Below are 21629 nucleotides of genomic sequence, written 5' to 3' on the forward strand. Positions count from 1 at the left end.
GTGATAAGCCACCCCTAAATTTAGTGGCTTATGATTTCTCGTGGTTCTGCAAGTCAGCTGGGCCAGCAGTTCTTCAGCAGGTTTTGTTTAGGGTTGCTCATGTGGCTATGTGGCTGCCTTTGGCTGATTTACTGACTGCGCAGCTGGGTCTAGCTGAGGCAGTCAGCTAGGGCCTAGAGTTCTCCAGGCAGCCTGCCCATGCGCCTGCCGTGGGCCTCCTCACAGCACGGCAGTGGTCAAAGAGGACAAGCTCTACAGTGTCAGCACTCATTGAGTCCCTGCTTTTGCATGTTTGCTAAGGTCTCATGGAGCATAGCAAGTCACGTGGCCCAGCCCAGAGTCAGGGTGGGAGGGGACTGCTCAGGGCATCCATAAGAGAGGTGATTTATTGCAGCCATCAGCTCTGTCACTGCTCATTGGCACCTAGACCAAAGTACACCAGATGTGATAGGGAATACGTGAATCTGATTTATTACTAATTGATATGGAATTACCAATAGCAAACTCTCGTGATCTCTAAAGAGGCCATTTTTGATGTAGTTTAACCTGATAAAACACTAAACACACCAACCATTTCTTCAAAGGGTGCTAGTGAGAATGTGATGACCTCATTTGGTGGTCTTTGTCATAGTCATGGTTTATCATCGGCTCTTTCTGAATCTGAATCTGCTTAGAATTAGCGCAAGGCATTGAGAAAGACAAGCTGAGTGTAGAATTTTAACAAACGATTGATTCTGGATCTTTGGTTTTCTGCAGTTGTCCACGGGCAAGATGTGGTGATATGTAAATCTAAATTTGGTTTCATAAGATGAGACCATCTTGCATAAGTACGGAGCAGAGAAAATGATCAGAGAGGGTTAAAAATAACTGGAGAGGAAAAGTTGAAGCATTCAGAATAGATCCATAAAGATAATGCGTGAGAAAAGGAGGAAAGCCAAAGTGTGGGCCCCCTTCTCTGCCAACAGTTAAATAACTTGTGCCCTTGGTGACATTTAAAGTGAATCCAAAAGATTTTCCTACCACCTACCGTGAAAAATCATTGCCAAGAGTAACAAAAATGTTTTCTGTTCCTTCTACGTTTTCCTTCCTTTTCAGGGAAAAGAAGGAGCATTTATGGTTAGAAACTCCAGCCAAGCAGGAATGTACACGGTCTCATTATTTAGTAAGGCTGTGAAGTAAGTGTTTCAAGGGTTGATTTCCTTTATCTTTCTGTGTATGTTCTTGAATATGCTGGCCGCTTAATCACATTTAGGGATAAGGCATCACCTTTAAACTCTAGAATTTGGGATCAAAGTATTTCTGTTCTGTGCGACCATTTGTACTTAACCTTCTGTGACCGCTACTTTTAAGAGGCTGTTGTCTCCTGCCCACCGCAGGCAACAGCAGAGTGTCCAGAGTAGGGCACACCTCAGTGAATATTGATTGAAAGGCTCCTGGGTGATTCCCTTCAATTCAAGGCCTCAGCCTTGAAAGAAGGAAAATAGCAATGAAGCCTCTATGCTCTCAGCCCGGGCCACCTGCCGAGCCGGGAAGCAGAGTCCACAGAAGGTCAACAGTGCCGCTGTGTCTCTGTGTCTCAACAGTGCAGCTTCCCTCTTTTTTGAAGCAGAACTTCTAGATCCTGGCTCTACCATTTCAGGGTTTTATGACATTGAGCAAGTTTCTTAACTTCTGTTAAGGGGCAACATCACATGGCATTTCAACCTCGTCCTCTGAAAAGGGAACACAATGATGATTATTATGCTCCCTGGATGAATTGAGTTAATGCATATATTGGATCCGAACAGTGCCTGGCATGTTAGTAACTAACAGCAATTGCTATGATTTGGTTGTTGCCAGGAAAGAGCAGGTCTACCTGCTCCACTCCCCACACCTCAACACTTAGGCATATAAGATACCCCACAGGCATCTCATGCATGTCACCATCACCAACATGAGGGTCTCTCTCGAGAATTTTGTCAGCCACTTACCCAGTGCTTGTTAGCTCCTTTGTCCTTTTTTTTTTTTTTTTTTGAGACAAGAGTCTCACTTTGTCACCCTCGGTAGAGTGCTGTGGCATCACAGCTCACAGCAACCTCCAGCTTTGGGCTTAGGTGATTCTCTTGCCTCAGCCTCCCGAGTAGCTGGGACTACAGGTGCCCACCACAGTGCCCTGCCCTGCATTTTTTTTTTTGTTGCGGTTTGGTCGGGGCCGGGTTCGAACCTACCACCCTCGGTATACGGGGCCGGTGCCCTGCCCACTGAGCCACAGGCACCGCCCAGCTCCTTTGTTCCTTCTAATCGCCCTCCAAAGCAAATAGGAAAGCAGTTTTTATTCCCACCATTTTACAGATGAGAGGATTGAGGCTCAAAAAGAGATTATAAAGTGCTGCCCACAAAACTAATAAGCGACTGACTTGAAGTTGGGCCTCCAACAGCCAAGGCAGGTTCCTTCCTCCACACCTCTGCACCTACACTGAAACCCCCAAGGTTTAGGAATGAGAATCTGCTCAAGCCTTGATTAGGGCCATTTGAAAAATAAAAGCTTTTTTAATGTGTGCAACCCTTTTTTAGTGGCTAGATTGAATGACTCTGCCTTGGTGCCATTGCTGTGTGTCCCTCCCCTTAGTACATATGTCTGTGCATATTTATAATTAAGTAATAAAAAAGTTATTTTATTGGGGGAATTTTTTTTTTTTTTTTTTTTTGCAGTTTTTGGTCATGGCTGGGTTTGAACCTGCCACCTCCAGTATATGGGGCCAGCACCCTACTCCTTTGAGCCACAGGCGCCACCCTGGGGGAATGTTTTTTACAGAGCACCTACCTCCAACTTGAGATAATAAGACACACCCTGAGCAGTTACATGGCATTTTCCAATGTCAGAAGCCATGCTCCCTGTGCCTCATATGCTAGAATACTCATGGTAACCCGGATGCTGGCTAAAGCCAACCTAGAATGGGCTTGAGGGAATTCCACGTGGCCACTAAGAGCTGATTAGCCTTTTGCAACAGAAAAGCATCCTTTCTCCCTTTATAACTGCAAGTTTTAACTAGGTTGGTGTTACAACAACAATTTATTAACTTTCTTACATGCCAAGCATAGTAAATATATATATATTCATGTCTAAAATATCTCATCCAATCTTTAAACCAACCAGATGAGGTAGCTTGCAAGCAGAACTAAACTCAAAGTCTATTTCATGACCACTATTCCATTCTGCATCAGTTCAATCAACAATCAAACCAATGGGCACCAATTCATCATTATTTCTTAAAGGTAGAGGAAAAGAAAAACAAATGTTTTATGTGGAAAAGGTACCAGTTCGCATGAGGATTTAAAGGACCTCCTCCCCCACTTCATCTTTCATACCCCACTTCCAACAGAGCCCCCCACTCATGCTCTGGAGGGAGAATACCTAGAGCCTAATTACCTGATTCAACTCCACATTTCCATCTCCATTATTATCCCTAGAGAGAGTTTATGTTCAGAATAATGATCCTGAAGCACTGCAAGGCTCGCAGTCATCAAGCATTAAAGTTTTATACACTTACCAAGACAGAAACAGTCTAGAAAGTTGGAATTTTATTCACATGAATATGTACAAAGGGTATGGTGAGCTCAGAGAGGAGCCCACTTCCATAATTATTGTCATGGATACCTCCAGGAAAACAGCAGATGTCAAGACTGGTGTCGAAACCCTCCCTGACTTCCCTCTCCCAAACTACTCAAGTGCATCTAAAATGATTATTTCACCATTGTTTACTCAAGCTTTAATTGTTTATTTAAAATTTCCTAACATTCTTTTTTATTAGTGATAAAAAAGGAACTGTCAAACATTACCATGTGCATACAAATGCTGAGAAAAAGTTATACCTGGCAGAAAACTACTGTTTTGATTCCATTCCCAAACTTATTCACTATCATCAACACAATTCAGCAGGTAACTTATTTGAGTTTTTTCTTTTATGGGTCCGTGTCAATAAATATACATTTTCTTGGATGCTACTGACTGTCCTAATATCCCTAACTATCTAGGAAATGATGAAAGTAAGAAAAAAAAAAATGTTCATAAGTCCTGTGGTTGGTCTGACTTTTAATTTACATTTCCTAGAAAATAGCGTGATACACTCTACCATGCCAGAAAGAATGAATTGGAATGAACTGCGTGATTTTGAAGAAGAAATCTTGGTTAAAAAATATTTGCAGGGTTTCTCTCTGCCTACAGAAGCAATTTGATGATAAAATTCAAATATTATAGAAATATGTATTATTGGATGGCTAACCTCCATGGACAAGTTGGTGTCTATTCTGACAGATATCTTTGCACACTGATACCAACACCTATTATTGATTATACATATAGATAGATGTCACACTAGGACCACCTCCTTGCGTTGACCACCTCCTTAAGCTAACCTAATTTTCATAGACCGGACATGCACTACGTGTACGTACCAATACAGGAGGCCTAGTTCCTTATGTTGACCACCTCTGTATAGTGACCAGTATCTAGTGACGCAGTTTACAGAGTTCAAGTCATTCCATTCAGACTGTTCGGCTTGCGTGCTTGCTTTACTTTTCTTTTCTTTTTATCCTTTCCAGTTTTATGACATGGATATAGTACATAGTGGTAATATCTGTGCTTTTAATGCAACCATCACCCAAGTAGTGCACCTTGTACCTATTCAGTAACTCTGCTTGCTTTCTTTACTCAACACGTCTTAGTGGTCTTTCCATGCAAATACATATAGCTTTCCTCGGTCTACTTAATATGCAGTTTTATTGTAGAATTACCTCATGATTCATTTCCCTAGCCTTCTCTTGATCAGCAGTTGGATCCTGTACAATATTGTCGCATCACAACAGCTGTTCCAGGGTGCAGTCCTGCACACATAGCTCTGTGCACCCATAGGAGCGGCTCCATAACCAAATTCACAGAGTGCACTTTTTGAGACAAAGATGAAGAACACTGAAAATGTAGACATCGCGAAATGCTTTTCAGAAATGTACAATCCCACTAACAACGATTTCTCAACATGGGGGCTACTATGTATTGTTCTTCCAACATTTTGCCTAATTGGTCAAAATATACAGAGTCATACCCTCTTATTTTTCTAGACTAGTGCCACTTAAGTGCAGTAACTGCGTGGATTTCCAACAGTGAGTAAAAATGAGCCATCGGCTCAGTGTCAGGTTTGTGCTGCTTTACATGACTTGATGTCAAGTGGCGCAGAGGTGAAGTGGCCTCGCTCTGCCTGTCCTTTGGGTTCTTACCTGGATTTTTCCTTTGCCCCAATTTCCTCAGTTGTTTATATTAATCTGAAGTACCTCAAAAGTACCTTTGGCAAAGGTATTGTATAAACGGCCATCTCCAAATGGAATGATTCCACCCGAGAGGATGGATGTACAGGAAACTTTACAGCGTATAGAGAGAAACTACTAAAATGTTTCTTTATGTGGGTATTTGAAATCTCATTCCCTTAAGTTTTCTCTTGGTGCATGTATTCTATAAGTCTCACAATATTACTAGAACAAGAGTTGTATATATACAGATTTCAGAGGAATGTGCGCGTTTTTAAATTTTATATTTTATTTAATTTATTTACGTACGGATTAAAGGTGGAGGATTTTAAAAGTTTGGAGACCACGCATATAAAAACCAAACAAAAATATAGAGAAAAGAATGAAGGAAAAAGCACACGTGTGATACTTCCTGTGACCTGGGAAACATCCCACATTTAAAGCAAACAGCGTGTTTTTTGACTGAGTTCTTTCAAACCACTATACATATTATCATTATTGTCACCCCAGCTTTATTATAACTCACTGTAAACAATTCAAATGCCTTGATCATTTAATAAAATGTAATGACGGGTTTGGTTTTCTGTATTGTTCGAATTTTTGCCAAATGTATATGCCGTGAGTATATACATTCAAGTATGGGCCTATAAAGAGATACCAAGATAAAAATGGGAAAAAAATTTAAAATAAAAGATTCCATCAGGCAACGAACTTCTATGGAATCTTTTAGAAAAAATCACATAAGTGGCTTACTTGATTATCTTCTTCTATGCATTGAGCTAATTAATTGTCAAGTCAATTAATACAAGATAAGTATAGTCAGAATGGATTCTCTCTCCACGTCACAATATCCTGAGCGCTTTGCATTTAGGCTGCTCTGGAGAGAGACTGATTGTGAACCAATGTGTAGTGTGATAGCGTATGACGTAATGACGTGATGATATGATGCCGGTTCCTTTGCAGGCATGATCACACGGCTCCGCCACCCTGTGTCAACCAAGGCCAACAAGGTCCCCGTCTCTGTGTCCCTGGGAACTGGTATGGACACACTCTTGGGCTCTTAAACCCCTTTTGAGTTTTAAAATATGTGGTTGACTTACTAATAAAAGGGAGGGAAGACAGGAAGGAGTTCCCTGATCAGATTGTGGCATGGGGGATTTTCATTAAAAAAAAAAAATCTATCCTCCTAGTCTAAATCTTAAAGTTCCCAGAATTACAAAAAAAGAGACTGTCAAGTTTTTCCTCCTATTAGATCCCATCCACCTTCCAGCATTTCATTGCTTATCCTTTCTTTTTTCTGGATTCTCTGCCTGTTCAGTGGATCAGCAGAGCCAGTCTTGGACCTTGCGTGTTAGCATAATAACAACCACTCAGATCACAGTTTCATTGGTTTTATAAGAAAATCTAACAATATTTCATTGACCTAAGGACATTGAGCACATTTTGCCATTGGGCCTCTCCAAGATGCCTCTGGTTGGCAAAGTGTTTTTACATTGAGCCTTCCTGTCAATAACTATAGCTACTTCGAGGACAGTCTTGTCCTAGATGGCGCTGTCATATGGTCATAAGACCACATAACTAAGGATTTACTGAAGTTATCAACCTAAAATAAAACTCTTGTTCCTATTGTCAGTGTGAAATTCTCATTGGAGAGGAAATTATTTGGGAAGCTGTTAGCCCCAAAGCCTATGTTCGTCCTCAAGAGTGTCTGTCTTGTCCTATTAGGCATGTGGGAACTCAAAAGAGAAGAAATTACGCTGTTGAAGGAGCTGGGAAGTGGCCAGTTCGGAGTGGTCCAGCTGGGCAAGTGGAAAGGGCAGTATGATGTGGCTGTTAAGATGATCAAGGAGGGCTCCATGTCAGAAGATGAATTCTTCCAGGAGGCCCAGACCATGATGTAAGTTTCTCCTGTGGAATAGCAGTGTAGCGGTCACCATAGGAGGGTATTAACACTAATGGGTCTGTTGCTAGCACATGCAAAGCCTGGAGCAAGAGTCCACATACTCTATCATGGATAGAAGTACTTAGAATTATAAATCAAGCTAAATAAACTGTTAAATAAAATAGGTCCGACCTCCCACTTTGATGAGTATACATACCTTCATAACAACCTGAAAGGCCATGTTCAAACTTAGAATTCTCAAAACTCTGTAGAGAAATCAGCCTCTGGCCGGTGGTCCCCCAAATCCCAGCCCTCTCCTTCTCCTTCCATCCCCAGCTCCATCCCGCTATAAGGGCCCTCAGTACTGGACCCTCAGTACCAACCACAGCACTCGGTACTTACAGGCTCCCTCCCAACAGTTATCTGTTGGTTAATTACTTTAGCTAGAGGTAGTATGGTTCACCCTTGAGAGAACAGACCCCTCAAGGAAAAATCTGGACAGTTCCTGGAAGAGGACCTAGCACTACATGAACAGGGAACTCAGAGTCCTGGTACTCCAAAGTGGCTAAGAAGGGGGCATATAGGCTCTGAGTAGTGGTGTCTCTTTGAACCTGTGGCCTCCTTGATCTGGGGGAAGTGCATGTGGGATGAGGGACAGAGTGGGGCTAAAACTAATGCTCTACCAACCACGTCCTTTCTGCTTAGTATCTTCAGTACAGTCTGGTAAAAATTCCCTTTCTCACCCTACTTCTTTCCTGGCCTGATAAATGAAGATACCCTTCCTAATGGAGTCCAAGCACTCCTCAGTTCTGGGCAATACATATGTATTCACTTTCTTGTCTCTTCTCCCTCTTCATATCTCTCTCTCTCTCATCCATATAACATTACCTCTTCTTGTTACCATAGAGAACCAGACTTGGTAGGATAACCACCATCCAGATCCAGGTTTGCCTAGAACTTTCCCGGTTTTAGCACTGAAAGTCCTGTGTCCTAGGAAACTCTTCCTTCCCAGACAAACTAGGAAAATTGATCACTCTACTTTTAGGGGACCAATCATCACGGTATGAAAAACAACCTTATAACAGGGTTTTGGTCAAAGATGGTCGAAATCACAAATTCCAGCCTGCTACATATTGAGAGCACTTTAAATTTTTTTTTTTTTACTTAAAAATTTATACTGTACATTGTTTATAGCCTTTTTTCTAAGCACTTTATAAATATTAGCTTAGTCAATGCTTGTAAGAAGCCAGTGAGGCATGTACTATTGTTATCTTTGTTTTACAGGAAACTGAAGCACAGAAATGTTCAATACCTTGCCCAAAGTCATCAAGCGAGTAGAAGTGGCTAAGCAGAGATGTAAACACAGGCAGGCATCCCAGTGTGCATTTCCTTAGCCATTCTTTTAGGAAAACCAAAGGAACAAGGAAATCCAGAACAATCACTTTTACCATAATTGCCAAAAGGTGAATATAAGCCTTTGGCCAGGGCTGGCTTCCTGGGCTCACGTGACCTACACAGTTGCAGGGACCCCAGTACCCAGAAGGCCTCTGCACTTGGCCTTGTACCCTGCTCTTCCCATTTTGCAATACCTAATAACTTTTGAACAATGGCGCTTATATTTTCATTTTGCACTAGTACCTGCAAATTACATAGCTGGTTCTGTCTTTAGTGATTTGACTATTGTAAAACTAGGAAGGAAAATAAAATAAAATAAAATTTAACAAGTAAAACTGGGGGAAAGGTCCTTGGTATCCTTCTCTTGTAGGACCAAAAAAAGAAAAGAAAAGAAAAACCTGGCAAAAACTTTCTTAGGCTTATAGTGTAACCCCTGGGTCCTGGTATAACTTTAAAACCTACTTTTTTTTCCATTACTGAGCTAGTCATCATAAAGAATCATAAATGATCATTAACAACCCATTTGCTCATAAAGAAAGATGTCAAACTGTGCCACAGTGGGAAATGTTAAATCTCAAAGGTAGTGGCCCAAGTGAGGCCTAGCTTATAGGGAGAGTCAGTTGACATAGCTAGTCCAGTGATTTTCAACTAGGGTGCATCGAAAGTTTTTAAAGATCATTCATTAAATTCTTTTCAAAAGAAGTTCAGAGCACAGTAAATATATTCTTTTCGTACCCTTTTGGGGGGGAAATCAACATAATTTAAGTGTGTCGTGGAAGTTTAACTATAGGTTCAAGTGTGCTGTGAGATAAGAGGTTGGTAAACGCTGCTAGTCCCACTGTGAGCCCCTGAGGAGTGACTGAATTTGCTCAAAGAACAGTTTTTATTGGCCTTTGTTCTACCACAGGCCTTTGTGTTGAGGGGAGCAGTGCTGAGTACCATGTGGAGTTCTCAAATTGCTGAAAGATGCGTTATCTGAGCTCATCACCTGAGTCACCCGATAAGCCATGTTCCTTGGTTCAACTGAAAAAGAAGAAAATAGCTAAAGATTTCCAAAAACCTCACGTATCAAAAAATTTTAAAGTTGTCATATGTTCCATTTTGATTTAATTTGCGCATCTAAACATTAAGGCATCATCCTGTAAATTGATAAAAATAGATAAATCATGTAAGGACAAGTTGATGAAGTTATGAAAACTGAGTATCCATCCCCTCCTGACCTACCCGAGGTGTTTGTCATGTGGTTACTATTCTCTAAGATTATTATTGAAAAAATAATGTCAAAAATAATGTAAAATGATATTTTTAAAAAGAAAGAAAACTCATGCCTAATCTCACTTCCCTAACTTGGCAACTATTTTCATTTTACCTACACCCTTCATATTCTGATGTGTGTTTTGAAATGAAACATATAGACTAGAAAGTTAGATGCCTTAAAATGGAAGTGATTGTTCTTAGGATGTGGCTGCCTCTAAATCAGCCATGGAAGTTCCCAAGATGCCACAGGACTAAACAGGGTTTCCAAGGCAACAGACCATTGCTACCCTGATTCTCTGTAGGAAAGTTGAAAACAGCGTCCGTCCTGAAACTGCTAAATTGCTGGTGGTGGTGCCAATGACCGAGTTGGCATTTTTTGCTCCCAGAGGCTGTTTGCCCACAATATACGATCCTAAACTTTTTCCTCTTATTTATTCAAGTAGGAGGGATTAAAATAAACAAAAATCTGAGAGTGATTCTTTTGGGGGACATTTGGAAAACGCTGTATGGAGTACTGAATTTGAAAATCTATTATTCTAGGAAACTCAGCCATCCCAAGCTGGTTAAATTCTATGGAGTTTGTTCAAAGAAATACCCCATATACATAGTGACTGAATATATAACCAATGGCTGCTTGCTGAATTACCTGAGAAGTCATGGAAAAGGACTTGAAACTTCCCAGCTCTTAGAAATGTGCTATGACGTGTGTGAAGGCATGGCCTTCTTGGAGAGCCAGCAATTCATACACCGGGACTTGGTAAGCAAAACCCTTGGAAGCTCAAAAAAGGAAAGGAAGTGCATACAGTCCACAGTTCCCACCTCTAGGGATGGGGCCACTGGAAGGGAAGCCAAGAGGGGCACCATTTTTACCCTGCTCACTGGCAACTTGCTTAAGCACATAGCACTTCTATAATAAAAATCACAGTTTTAAAATAAAATATGTGAAATATGGAAAAAATGGTAAAATAAAATAAGTCGTCAAGATCTACAGAGCTGTGCTGTGGTATAAAGGAGAACAGATGGAAAGGAAAGACTTCAGCCAGTTTAGTGCTTCCTGGAACCATTAAACCCAATTTGACCTTTACTCCAGGAAGGGCTTGGTGCTAAAGCAGTCATTTGATATAACAACTGAAAATACAAAAACAAAAATGCAGAAGGAAGTGAAATTTGTGTGTATCTTTGGATCAGGATGGGAGTGGGGAGTGTTGTGTTCTGTATTCACTGAGATTTCTCTTTAGAGATTTTTCTTGTGCTGAACAGTACACTAGGCTAGTGTGTTTCATAAGTCACTGGTATAGTGTTTACGCCCTCAAAGTGTCTGTTAATGTGTGGCATCTGGTGGTGGAAAGGGAGTTCCTAGAAATTTCTCCTCTCCCTTTGATAAGCTAAGAGTCTGTGCTTAAAATATAATACCTTTCAAATTGTTTGACAAAGATGGATGCTTGGGTGAACATACCTCTGGGAGTATATTTTTATTTTGGAAAATTAAAAATTGCAAAGTAGAAAAAAAGAGACCACTTCAGAGCATTTGGGGTTGTGATAAGCAATCTGAGATTCTGCTGAGACTTCTGGTGGAGAGAAAGAAAGTGCCCGACTCTGATGTCGGTAGGTTCTTGGTCACTTTCACCACTTGGTGATTTTGTTTTTCCTTCAAAGGCTGCACGGAACTGCTTGGTGGACAGTGATCTCTCTGTGAAAGTGTCAGACTTTGGAATGACGAGGTAAGCAGCTTCCAAAGGGGCAAGCAGTGAAAGGGGGGCTTCCACTCACATTTCAATGTCTTCATTGCGAGAACGTTGAGGGTGTTCTGAATGGGGGCGGGGGGCTTAGAAACCTGGGTCCTTCCCTTACTGCCACAGGCCACCTGTGAAACATGTTTTGCCTCATTTCTGCATCTATAAAACAGAATTGTTCTTCAAAAGTTATCTGAGGATGAGTGGAGGGAGGGTGATTGGTGGGATCACGCCTATGGTTCATCTTACAAGGGTACAAGGGAATCTTTCTAAATGTAGAATATAAATGTCTTAACACAATAACTAAGAGGATGCCATGAAGACTGTGTTAACCAATTGGATGAAAATATTTCAAACTGTTTATAAAAACAGCACACTGTACCCCATGACTGTATTAATGTCCACAGCTATGATTTAATTTAAAAAAGTTAGAAGAGTTCCTTCAACACTCTGATAAGTATTTTCTAACGTTAAGAATAAATTCCATGAAAGATCCTAAATATTTAAATACAATATATCACAGCCACATTATTTGCATAAAGATTTATAATATATATTTTAACTCAATCAAAGCTCCTCTAGCTCTTTTGGGGTTGGGGGCTGTTTAAATTTATGTTCAAATGGACAGAGCACTAAAACTGGAAAAGTTTTTGTTGTCCCATCTTTAGACTTTCTGTATGATCAAGTAAGGCATAAAGCTAGACTCTGAGATTTTCTTGGTGGGCACGCCACCACCATTGCATGAATTGGAAAAGTAATTTTGATTACAGTAGTTTATAAGAATCTTTCATGGTCTTGATTCTGAACCCTCATTTGATTTAAGACTCTGCGAAAATTTCTGTGGTTTTACATAGGAAATAAGGACAGGTATGTTGGCATTTGTATTCAGCAAAAACTTATCGAGTGTCTACTGAATGCTTCAGCACTACGGAAGATACTGATATGAATGGGATAGTCTCTGCCCTCAAAATACGCACAGTTAAGTCTAGAGAGTAAGGAGATATCCTGGACATTGAGACTAAATGCAGCCATAACCCTGTGCAGACAATATAAACTCGTGTAATTCTGAGGAGGAACCATGCAGTTTAAATGAGATATGAACAGTTGGCCAAGACCAGCTCTATATTTAGCAAACATGCAATCAATATGGTCTAAAATGCCATAGGAGGATCTGCTTTTTTACATCTTCTCCAAAATTCAACATTAGGGCTGCTTTTTGACCCCAGTGGCACAGACCATGGGAGCTACGGTAATTCCTCTGGATCCGTTCAGGATGGGCAGGGTGACCTTTTATTTGTGTGCTACCTTCCCTCACTCCAAGAGCCATCCACGGAGTCTCCTACACTGATGCCCCCAAAGTGTAGCTCTCTCAAGGACCAGAAAAACATCTGCTCCCACTTCCTTAAAGCAGAGAGAAGCTCCCGGGACAGGGGACCTGATCCCCACCTTTGCTCTCAAAGCAGGAATATTGCCTCTTGGGCCAGCATCCAGGGAACATGCTATCCAATTTTCTGTAACTTCACAAACAGGAGACAAGAGGCCTTGCTCTGAGTAAGGGATCAGGTGACCATGCGCCAGGCCCTGTTGGTCATGAAACTCTGTGACCACATCAGAGTTTGTAGATGCCAGCGACTTAATTTGTTCCTGATAATGTGAAGAAAGTTTTAAGCCATGAGGAGACAAAGCCAGGGGTGCAAGGGTAGTGTCTGGGGGCTGAGGGGCCCTGGGGAGGAAAGTATGGAAGGTGCCCTATGGAATCCTATGAATGTGTAGTTCATTAGCACTGTCGTTAATATTTAGAAAAATGATCTTCACAAGCAGCTGTTCTAAATCACAGTAGGGATCTCTAAAGCAACTCGGTGCGTAAATCTTTCTTCTAACTGAGATCCAAATTTTCAGTTGTCATAATTCTCATTTTCTCTAGTTGAGCCAGTAGGTTTTTGTTGTAGTTTTGTGGGCAAGTAGAGAGTGTTTCCCCCTAAAAATTATGGAAATGATATGTACTTATTGTAAGAAATAAGTAGTCACATATAAAGTAAGAAGGAGAATCGTCCCCACTCCTTTCTCCCATGGCCAGTACATGAAGTAACCATGGCTAACATGTGGTAGATGCTATTTCAGCCCTTACTCTGAAGGCTACCCCACAATATACACAAATATGCACTTCTACTGTTTGTTCCCACAGACAGGGAATCACATTAAACTTGCTTACTTTGGCACATAACCATATACCATGAGGATCTCTTAATGTTGGTAAACAGAACCACCTCCTTTTTGATGGCTGCGTACTATTCTATTGTATTAGCGTGCCAGAATACACATGTCTTTACTCCTGAACATGGGGACATTGTGGCTGCTTTGTTTTATCATTATGACAAACAAGGGTTTACTGAACATCCTTGAAGATTGTTTTTATCGTTTTGATGTTGCTGTAGGATGTTTTTGGTCCTCATCATTTATGACAGTGACATAAATTATGTTGATCCTTAGAGGGAATATTCCTCAGCCAGGAAGCATGACAATGTATTAGACAGTGTAACCACGTGGGAAAATGCTCATGATATGCCGTTAAAGGAAAAATAAAAGCAACTCTCAACACAACAGAAACCCAGTTTTCTTCCAATTACACATATGAGGGAAATAACTGAAAAGTACAAGCAGAAATGTATCTTGAGTGACGTAATTGCAAGTAATGTTTGGGCTGAGTTTCTGGGTGATTTTATTTTACACTTTTGTGGTTTTCTATACTACCAAACATTTTGCATTCAGGTTGTGCTACATTCAAGGCTGCATGTCACTTGTTAAATGCTTACCAATCCTGACCAGCCTCTAGCTAAGCCCACACATTGAAAGGAAGTGAAAGATCCAGAAAAGTGCAGTTAAGAGGCTGAGACGCTGGATGGCCGTGTGTCCTTCCCAGCTGAGGGTCTGTGTTGTGTGTTTCCCCCACAGGTATGTTCTTGATGACCAGTATGTCAGTTCAGTAGGAACGAAGTTCTCAGTCAAGTGGTCAGCTCCAGAGGTGTTTCACTACTTCAAATACAGCAGCAAGTCCGATGTATGGGCATTCGGTAAGGATGTGGCCACACAGGACCTGGCCCTGTTTCATAAGCTGGTTTCCACAACAGGAAACCACAAGAGCAGCAACATCCATTTTAAAAGGGCCCTTAAGGATTTACAAATTACACACATGGGCTGAGACAAGCAAAAGGTTGAAGAAGGTGATTGACTTTCTTGGGCCAGGCGTTAGGATGTCTTCCACACATTGAGTGCTTCACATCCTGCTAGAACTTTTTCATAAAATCAAAGGGGATAAATCTACTCAGGAGGCTAAGGTGAGAGGATCACTTAAGTACTGGAGTTCGAGTCCAGCCTGGGCAACATAGCGACACACACCCTTTCCAACCCCCATATCTAAAAATAAAAAGATCAAAGGGGATAAAAGCTTTTCTAAGAAGATTTCAAACAGTTTTGTTAAAGGAGTCATTAAAAACTGAATCTGAGTTCTTCCAAACTGCAGAAAAATTGAAGGGCATAAAATGAAGTCATTTTCTGCGTGACAATAACAATGACAACCATTCCTTTCTGATTTGACCAATTCTTTGGACATCCATAGGGTCAACACCAGATATGATTTGGTACTTTCTTTGGCTTATACCTAATTGCAAGTAGTCTTTTCTCCTTGTTAAAATATTTGCTTTATATCAGGGTAGGCAAGCAATAGTCTAGAACCAATCAGATGCCCTGTTTTGTAAATAAAGTTTTATTGGAACATAGCCATGCCTGTTCGTTTATGTATTCTCCTAGGGCTCATTTTGTGCTACAACAGCAGAGTAGGTGTCACAGGTGCTACATGACCCAAAAAGCCTAAAATGTTTTCTGTGTGGTCCTTTGTAGAAAAAGTTTGCTGACTTCTAGTTTATTAAAAGATCTATATTAAAATGTAATAAGGATAATTTAGGAAAGGGAAATAATTCTTAAATTATGACTCTGTACATTTTCTTTTTCCTTTTTTTTTTTTTTTGAGACCGAGTCTCACTTTGTCACCCTTTATAGAGGGCCATGGCATCATATCTCATAGCAACCTTAAACTGTTGGGCTCAAGCGATCCTCTTGCCTCAGCCTCCCAAGTAGCTGGGACTACAGGCACCTGCCACAACACTTGGCTATTTTTTTTTAGAGATGGGGTTTTGCTCTTGTTTAGGCTGGTCTCGAACTTGTGAGCTCAGGTAATCCACCCACCTCAGCCTCCCAGAGTACTGGGATTACAGGCATGAGCCACACACCCAGCAAGCACTCTACATTTTCTGATAATTTTCTATGATGGGTAATGTCAGGACTGTTTCTGATCACTATCAGATGGGTCCTTGATAGATAATCCAAATAGAACTGAGACCTATTTCATGCCCTCATCCGTAAGTGTAATTTGATTTACTGTTTGTCACCTGCAAGACTACCTTTGAGCAAAGGAAAATTTAGTCATTTATTTTTTAATGTGACACAGTTAATTAACTATTCCCTTTACAAAAGTGGCATTTTCCACTGTAAAAAAATAATCAAATATACTCAGGAAAAGGAAAAATCACAAAGATAGAATTTTGGTGAATACTTGATGTCATTTTGTGCTGATTGACATTTGTGCTTTATTGTCAAAATTAATTTCAATATCCATGCATCAGTGATATGCCTTATGAGTGATCTAAAAAAATGAATGCCCTTCTTCAGTAGTTACAGCTTATTTTTGATCAAAATAGCCTTACCCAGCTTGATCATTCACCTTATACCATAGAAGTTGGCTCCAGATAGTTTTTGGTGGTTTATATACATTAAATCCATTCTTAAGCAGTATGTCCCCAAGAAAGATCCTCAAAATGCAGCAGGGCCTGTGAAAGCAATTCCCAGATTTGGGGGAGCCCCACAAATATTGTGAACCATGATATTATCTTTGAAATAAGTGGGTAGCCTCCCAAATAGCAAGTTGAGAGGAAGTAGCCTTCTGTCAGGGGGTTGTTTTATAACGTGTGTTTTCACAAAAAAAGAGCTGTCCCCTAAACTTAAAAAAAAATTATTATAAATATTTTATATAAAATCTGTAGGCTTAATGTCAAAGAAGGTTTGAAGTTAGTACCTCAGTTGGGGTTCTAGAACAATTTTCTTCCTTCTTACCTATTTATCTTGTTTTCCAAGGATTTAGAACCTGGCTGACTGTTGAAATTCTGTGAGTTTAGGCAGCACAGCACGATGCCCACCATTTAGAGAGCGCCTGAAAGGTCCCAGTGCCCCTTTAGTGCCCTCCCTGTTTTATCCTTGCCTCATGGCAAGTCCATGAGGTACAAATACCCCATTTTATAGACGGGGGGCTTGAGGCTGAGAGAGGCTGAGAAACTTACCCAGCCTGTAAGTGGCAGAACTTAGTCTCAAAGGCCATGTCTGACTGAGCCCGAATGCCACCCTCCTGACCACCACAAGCAAAACAGAGTTTTCTTAACAATGCTCTCGATGAGTTTGGGGGGAGTGGGAACCTCCTGAAACAAAGCACCAAAATTCATTCACTTTCCCCAGGGCTGGGCCGGTGGCTTTTATCAGATTCCCTAAAGGGCTCCTGACCCACTAAAAATCATTAATTACTCAATCATAGAAGGGGGAATGTTGTCAATGATTTTACCATTGAATGTTCACTGAAAGGTAGTTTGATGTTGCAATGAAATTGTTGCACGTGACTGCTAAGGCAGAGGGGCAGAAAGGGTGAGGATTTCGGTCTATCACTCAGAAGGACTAGGGCTGGGCTCACTACATGGGCAGTTGTCGCTGTGAGGCTGAATCAGGCCCCCACCACCTCCCGGGAGCAGCCCAAGAATCTTAGTGTCAAATGGCTCTCACTGTGGCCACCCTTGCCATTCACCCTTTAAAAGCAAGCACAGACTAATAGGTCTCAGTGACACTCCAGAAGGAATGGTAAAGGCCCACCCTCCATGCCCTGCTCTTTTCACTAAGACTCATGTCCCAGGGAATCCCTTGCTCTGATCTATAAACTTCCTGATCTAGTGCATGAAACTTATTTCACAAACCCTATACATTCTGACATTGGCGATTTTTTTTGTCTGCCCCCCCGCCCCGGTATGGAGCAGGGATCCTGATGTGGGAAGTATTCAGCCTGGGAAAGCAGCCCTATGACTTATACGACAACTCCCAGGTGGTTGTGAAGGTCTCCCAGGGCCACAGGCTCTATCGGCCTCAACTGGCATCAGACACCATCTACCAGATAATGTACAGCTGCTGGCATGAGGCAAGTGCATCACCTGGGTGAGCCGGAATGGGGTCCCACAAGCATCCAGGGTGGTCGCTGCATCACAGTGGGACAAAGCGTTCTTGAGGGAAGGTACCTGCTACACAGACCCTGGACCCAGTCTTCAAAATGACATCCTAGTGCAGCTGTAGTATGTGTATCTTTCTTTATGAGTGAGGTTGACCTGAGCCTCTTTTCATATTGTAAGGGTCACCTGTGTATCTTTCTGAGAACTATCTGTCATATCTTTTCCCTTTTTTTCTAACAGGTTTTAAAGATCTCTATAAATTAGGGAGATTAATACTTGTACTTTATCTGACATAGAAGTTATCAATATTTTCTTCCCATTCATAACTTATATTTTGATTTGGTGGATGGGGAGATTTTTTGACCATGCAAAAGTTTTTTTTTATTTAACATAGTTAGATATATCAATATTTGCTTTTATTGTTTCTGGAAATCAAGTCGCAGTTAAATAGGCTTTCCCATGCTCAAATTATAATGGAATTCATGGAGATTTTCCTCTAGTACTTCTTTGGTTTCATTATTTTCCTTTTAGGTCTCTGGTCTAGTCTGTGTTTGTTATGGTATATAGCATGAAGTGTGGCTCCAAAGATACCATTTTATCTGACTATCCAGTTGTTGGCAACACTATTTATTAAAAGACCATCTTATCTCCAGGGTTGTGATACTACCTTAAGTGGAGAAATGCCACCCTAGTATTATACTAACCTTCCATATGTATTTGAGTTTCATTGGGGACTTCCTCTTCTGTTCTTTGATCTCTTTGTTCATGTAGTGCTAGCTCTACACTGCTATGATTCTATCAGACTTTATGATATGTTGAATACCAGGTAGACTGGCACTTCTCATTGCTTACCTTTCTTTATTGCTTCCTAGCCATTTTTGCATATTTTGAAAATCTATAAACTAAAGAATCAGTTTGTTTAGCTTGAAACAAATTCACCTGCACTTTTGAGATTGTATTTATTTATATTTTAACTTGGGAAATGTAACGTCTTTATGATATTGACTTGTCCTAGTCTGGAATAAGAGTTTTTTTATATATATCTTCAAGTCTACATTTGTATTTTCCAACAGTGTTTTAACGTTTTCTTCATTCTGGGGGTACATATTTAAAGTATTTTATTTTGGTGCTATTGCTCTTCTAAGCTCTTCTTGCTATTGCTTTTCCTTCTATGGTATCTTCTACCTAGTGACTATAGGTAGACGTGAAGGCTGTTGATTTTGTATGCTAATTTTATAGGTAGCTCTCCTGGCAACTCCTTCATTGTTTGGGTTGATTCTATCATTGACACTCTTGGGTTTTCCAGGTATACGATCATACCCTGTGCAAATACAGACACTTATTTTCTAATTCCTGGGGCTCTGATTGCTTTCACTTTCTGAATGCATTGGCTAATATCTTCAACACAATGTTAATAGTGGTGGATGTCGTGGTCTTCCTAGTTTTGTTTCTGACCCCAGTAGAAATGTGTGTAGTGTTTTCACATTTCAAAAGTTGCTAGCTTTTGGACTGAGGTATAAACATTGTATGTATCTTATCTTTAACCATAAGTTTCGTCATCTAAAACATTGCATTTTTTTTTCTTTTTTTTAGCTTCCAGAAAAGCGTCCAACATTTCAGCAGCTCCTGTCTTCCATTGAACCACTTCGAGAAAAAGACAGGCCTTGAAAAAGAAATTAGGAGTGCTGATGAGAATGAATATAGATGTTAGTCAACATTTTCATTCTTCTGAAGGAAAGTAGCAAGGCACAATATAATTTAACGAGTTCTTAAGAGTGTTCTCTGTGTTGTCTGTTATATTATCTAGAAATGAACACAATAGGAAACAAAATCTTTCCTTGAAATTGAGGTCAAATTAGTCATTTTGTTTATGCTGCTCTTAATATAACACTTTTCAGCCTATAGCAGAAGCACATTTTCAGATTGCAATAGTGGGAGAATGTGTATCATGTGTAAAGATTGAACAGAATTGAAAAATTATTTGTTGCGTATTTTTTCTTTACATTGTCGTTATCATGATAATTAAATATACTACCAAGTACAGAAATTTGGACATTTGCCTTCATATTTCGATGTTCTCAAACTTTGGCATGCATGAGAATCAGATGGAGAATTTATTAAAACATAGATTCCTAGGAACTACCTCAGAGATTCTGGCAAAGGGGGCCTCAGTGCAGCCTGCTAATCTGTGTTTTCAACAAGCTCCCAGATGTCACTGATGCAGTCATACTGAACTTCCCCAGGTCATTCCATGGTGAGGCATCATTAGGTGGTCTATAATTCAATCCAAAGGGCACAATTCTCATCTGCTATCCAGATTAGAACAATGACTCCTCATGTCATCATGTATAAAACATACAACTAAAGTTAACTAATATCATTAAATAATATATTAAATGTATTTTATGTGGAGCAACTTTTAAAAGATGCTAAGACACAATGTGATGCCCTTTTTCTTAGTCATGATCAATCTCAACTTCAAGTAAACATGGTCTTATTTCTAGAACTGACTGTATCGTTGCTTTCTAGTCATTTTAAGTCCTTGAGTTTTGGGACTCTAGAGTTCCTGGCTAGTTTGTTACCTGAAGTTTCTATTTCAGTCTTTTACCTTAACCCAGAGATACAGAAGTACTGTTTCAGCTTTTCATGGCTATTACTATGATGTATATTAGCTTTAAAACTGGTCCTGGGAATGCCCTCCTTCACCCATTGCAGCTGAACCCATTGGTTTTAATTTCTTCTGGAATATTCTGATTGCCTTTTCCATAATGTCAAGAAGGGAGAGACAATGGTTATGTGGAGGGCACTATTCCATGAAAAGGCATCCCAATTAAGCTCTATTGCTATTTTCAAGATATGAGTTAAAAATCCTCCTTCAGAGGTATTCATACCCTCTCCCATCTCACACCCTCCCTCACTTGCCAGCTAGTTCAAATGTCCCCTCTTTTATTTGTTTCTTGACATTCATTAATGACTCCTCCATTTCAGCAGAGAATGGCATTTGTTAATAGTCTTCTATTTTTTACAGAGGTACACAAATCTTAACTTACATTGAAATGTCACTTTGAAAATAATCACTAGGGCATGTATACACTTATGTATTTAGTATTGACTGTGTTCTGTGTCCTGTCCTACCCAAGGAAAAAGAAGGAAGAAATGACACAACCCCTCCTTCTCAATGGTCCCATAGTCAGGTAGGGGGCGCCAGCACTTCCTGCATCACAGACCGTTAACCTCTGGTGAGATCAGAGAATGATCTCATGCTCAAGCTGGGGCTTTCTGGTCTCCTTCTTGAAGATTGTGTTCCTTTCATCTCCTTATTTCTGTATATTTGATCTTCTAAAAATAACCCTCTTTGTGACAAAAGCAATATGTGCATGTTGCAAAAATTCAAACAATGAACAATTGTTTACTATGAAAAGATGCCAAAGCCTTGCTTAGAAGCCTAGCTTCAAAAATCAAGTCAAGCAAGGATTTAACCTACCACCAGACTGAATCTTAGGTCCAGGCACTAGGGGTTTTTCAGAAGAGAAGTCTAGGGATGCTAGGAGGAGGAGCCAAGTAAATAAACAATACCGATACTACTTATAACATGTATAATAATTTTGTGACAATTTTTAAAATGCCGTTTAACTGTGTCTAGTGGTGATATCCAGCATTCATTCTGTTTATTTGAAGCCAAGAGTTCATCTATGCTCTCTTGGGAGTGAAGAAGAAGGCAGACCATATGGTGAGAAACTTAAGGGAAAGTTGGAGAGCAAGTTTAGG

At 40.4% G+C, this 21629-nt stretch overlaps 1 protein-coding gene across 1 annotated transcript in view; it reads left to right on the forward strand.

The window, feature by feature from the left end:
* The window catches only part of BMX (BMX non-receptor tyrosine kinase), a 42679-nt gene extending 23119 nt beyond the window's left edge, over window positions 1-19560 (forward strand). The window contains 9 exon segments of the mRNA XM_023514345.1: window positions 1096-1175; window positions 3792-3919; window positions 6244-6318; window positions 7006-7177; window positions 10355-10571; window positions 11471-11535; window positions 14500-14618; window positions 17676-17833; window positions 19455-19560. Coding sequence (XP_023370113.1) covers window positions 1096-1175; window positions 3792-3919; window positions 6244-6318; window positions 7006-7177; window positions 10355-10571; window positions 11471-11535; window positions 14500-14618; window positions 17676-17833; window positions 19455-19529 — 1089 coding nt within the window. The 3' untranslated portion in view covers window positions 19530-19560.
* The last annotated feature ends 2069 nt before the right edge of the window (window positions 19561-21629 follow it).

The sequence above is a fragment of the Otolemur garnettii genome, unplaced genomic scaffold, assembly GCF_000181295.1.
Source record: "Otolemur garnettii isolate 467f Iridium unplaced genomic scaffold, OtoGar3 scaffold00051, whole genome shotgun sequence".
NCBI classification, from domain to species: domain Eukaryota; kingdom Metazoa; phylum Chordata; class Mammalia; order Primates; family Galagidae; genus Otolemur; species Otolemur garnettii.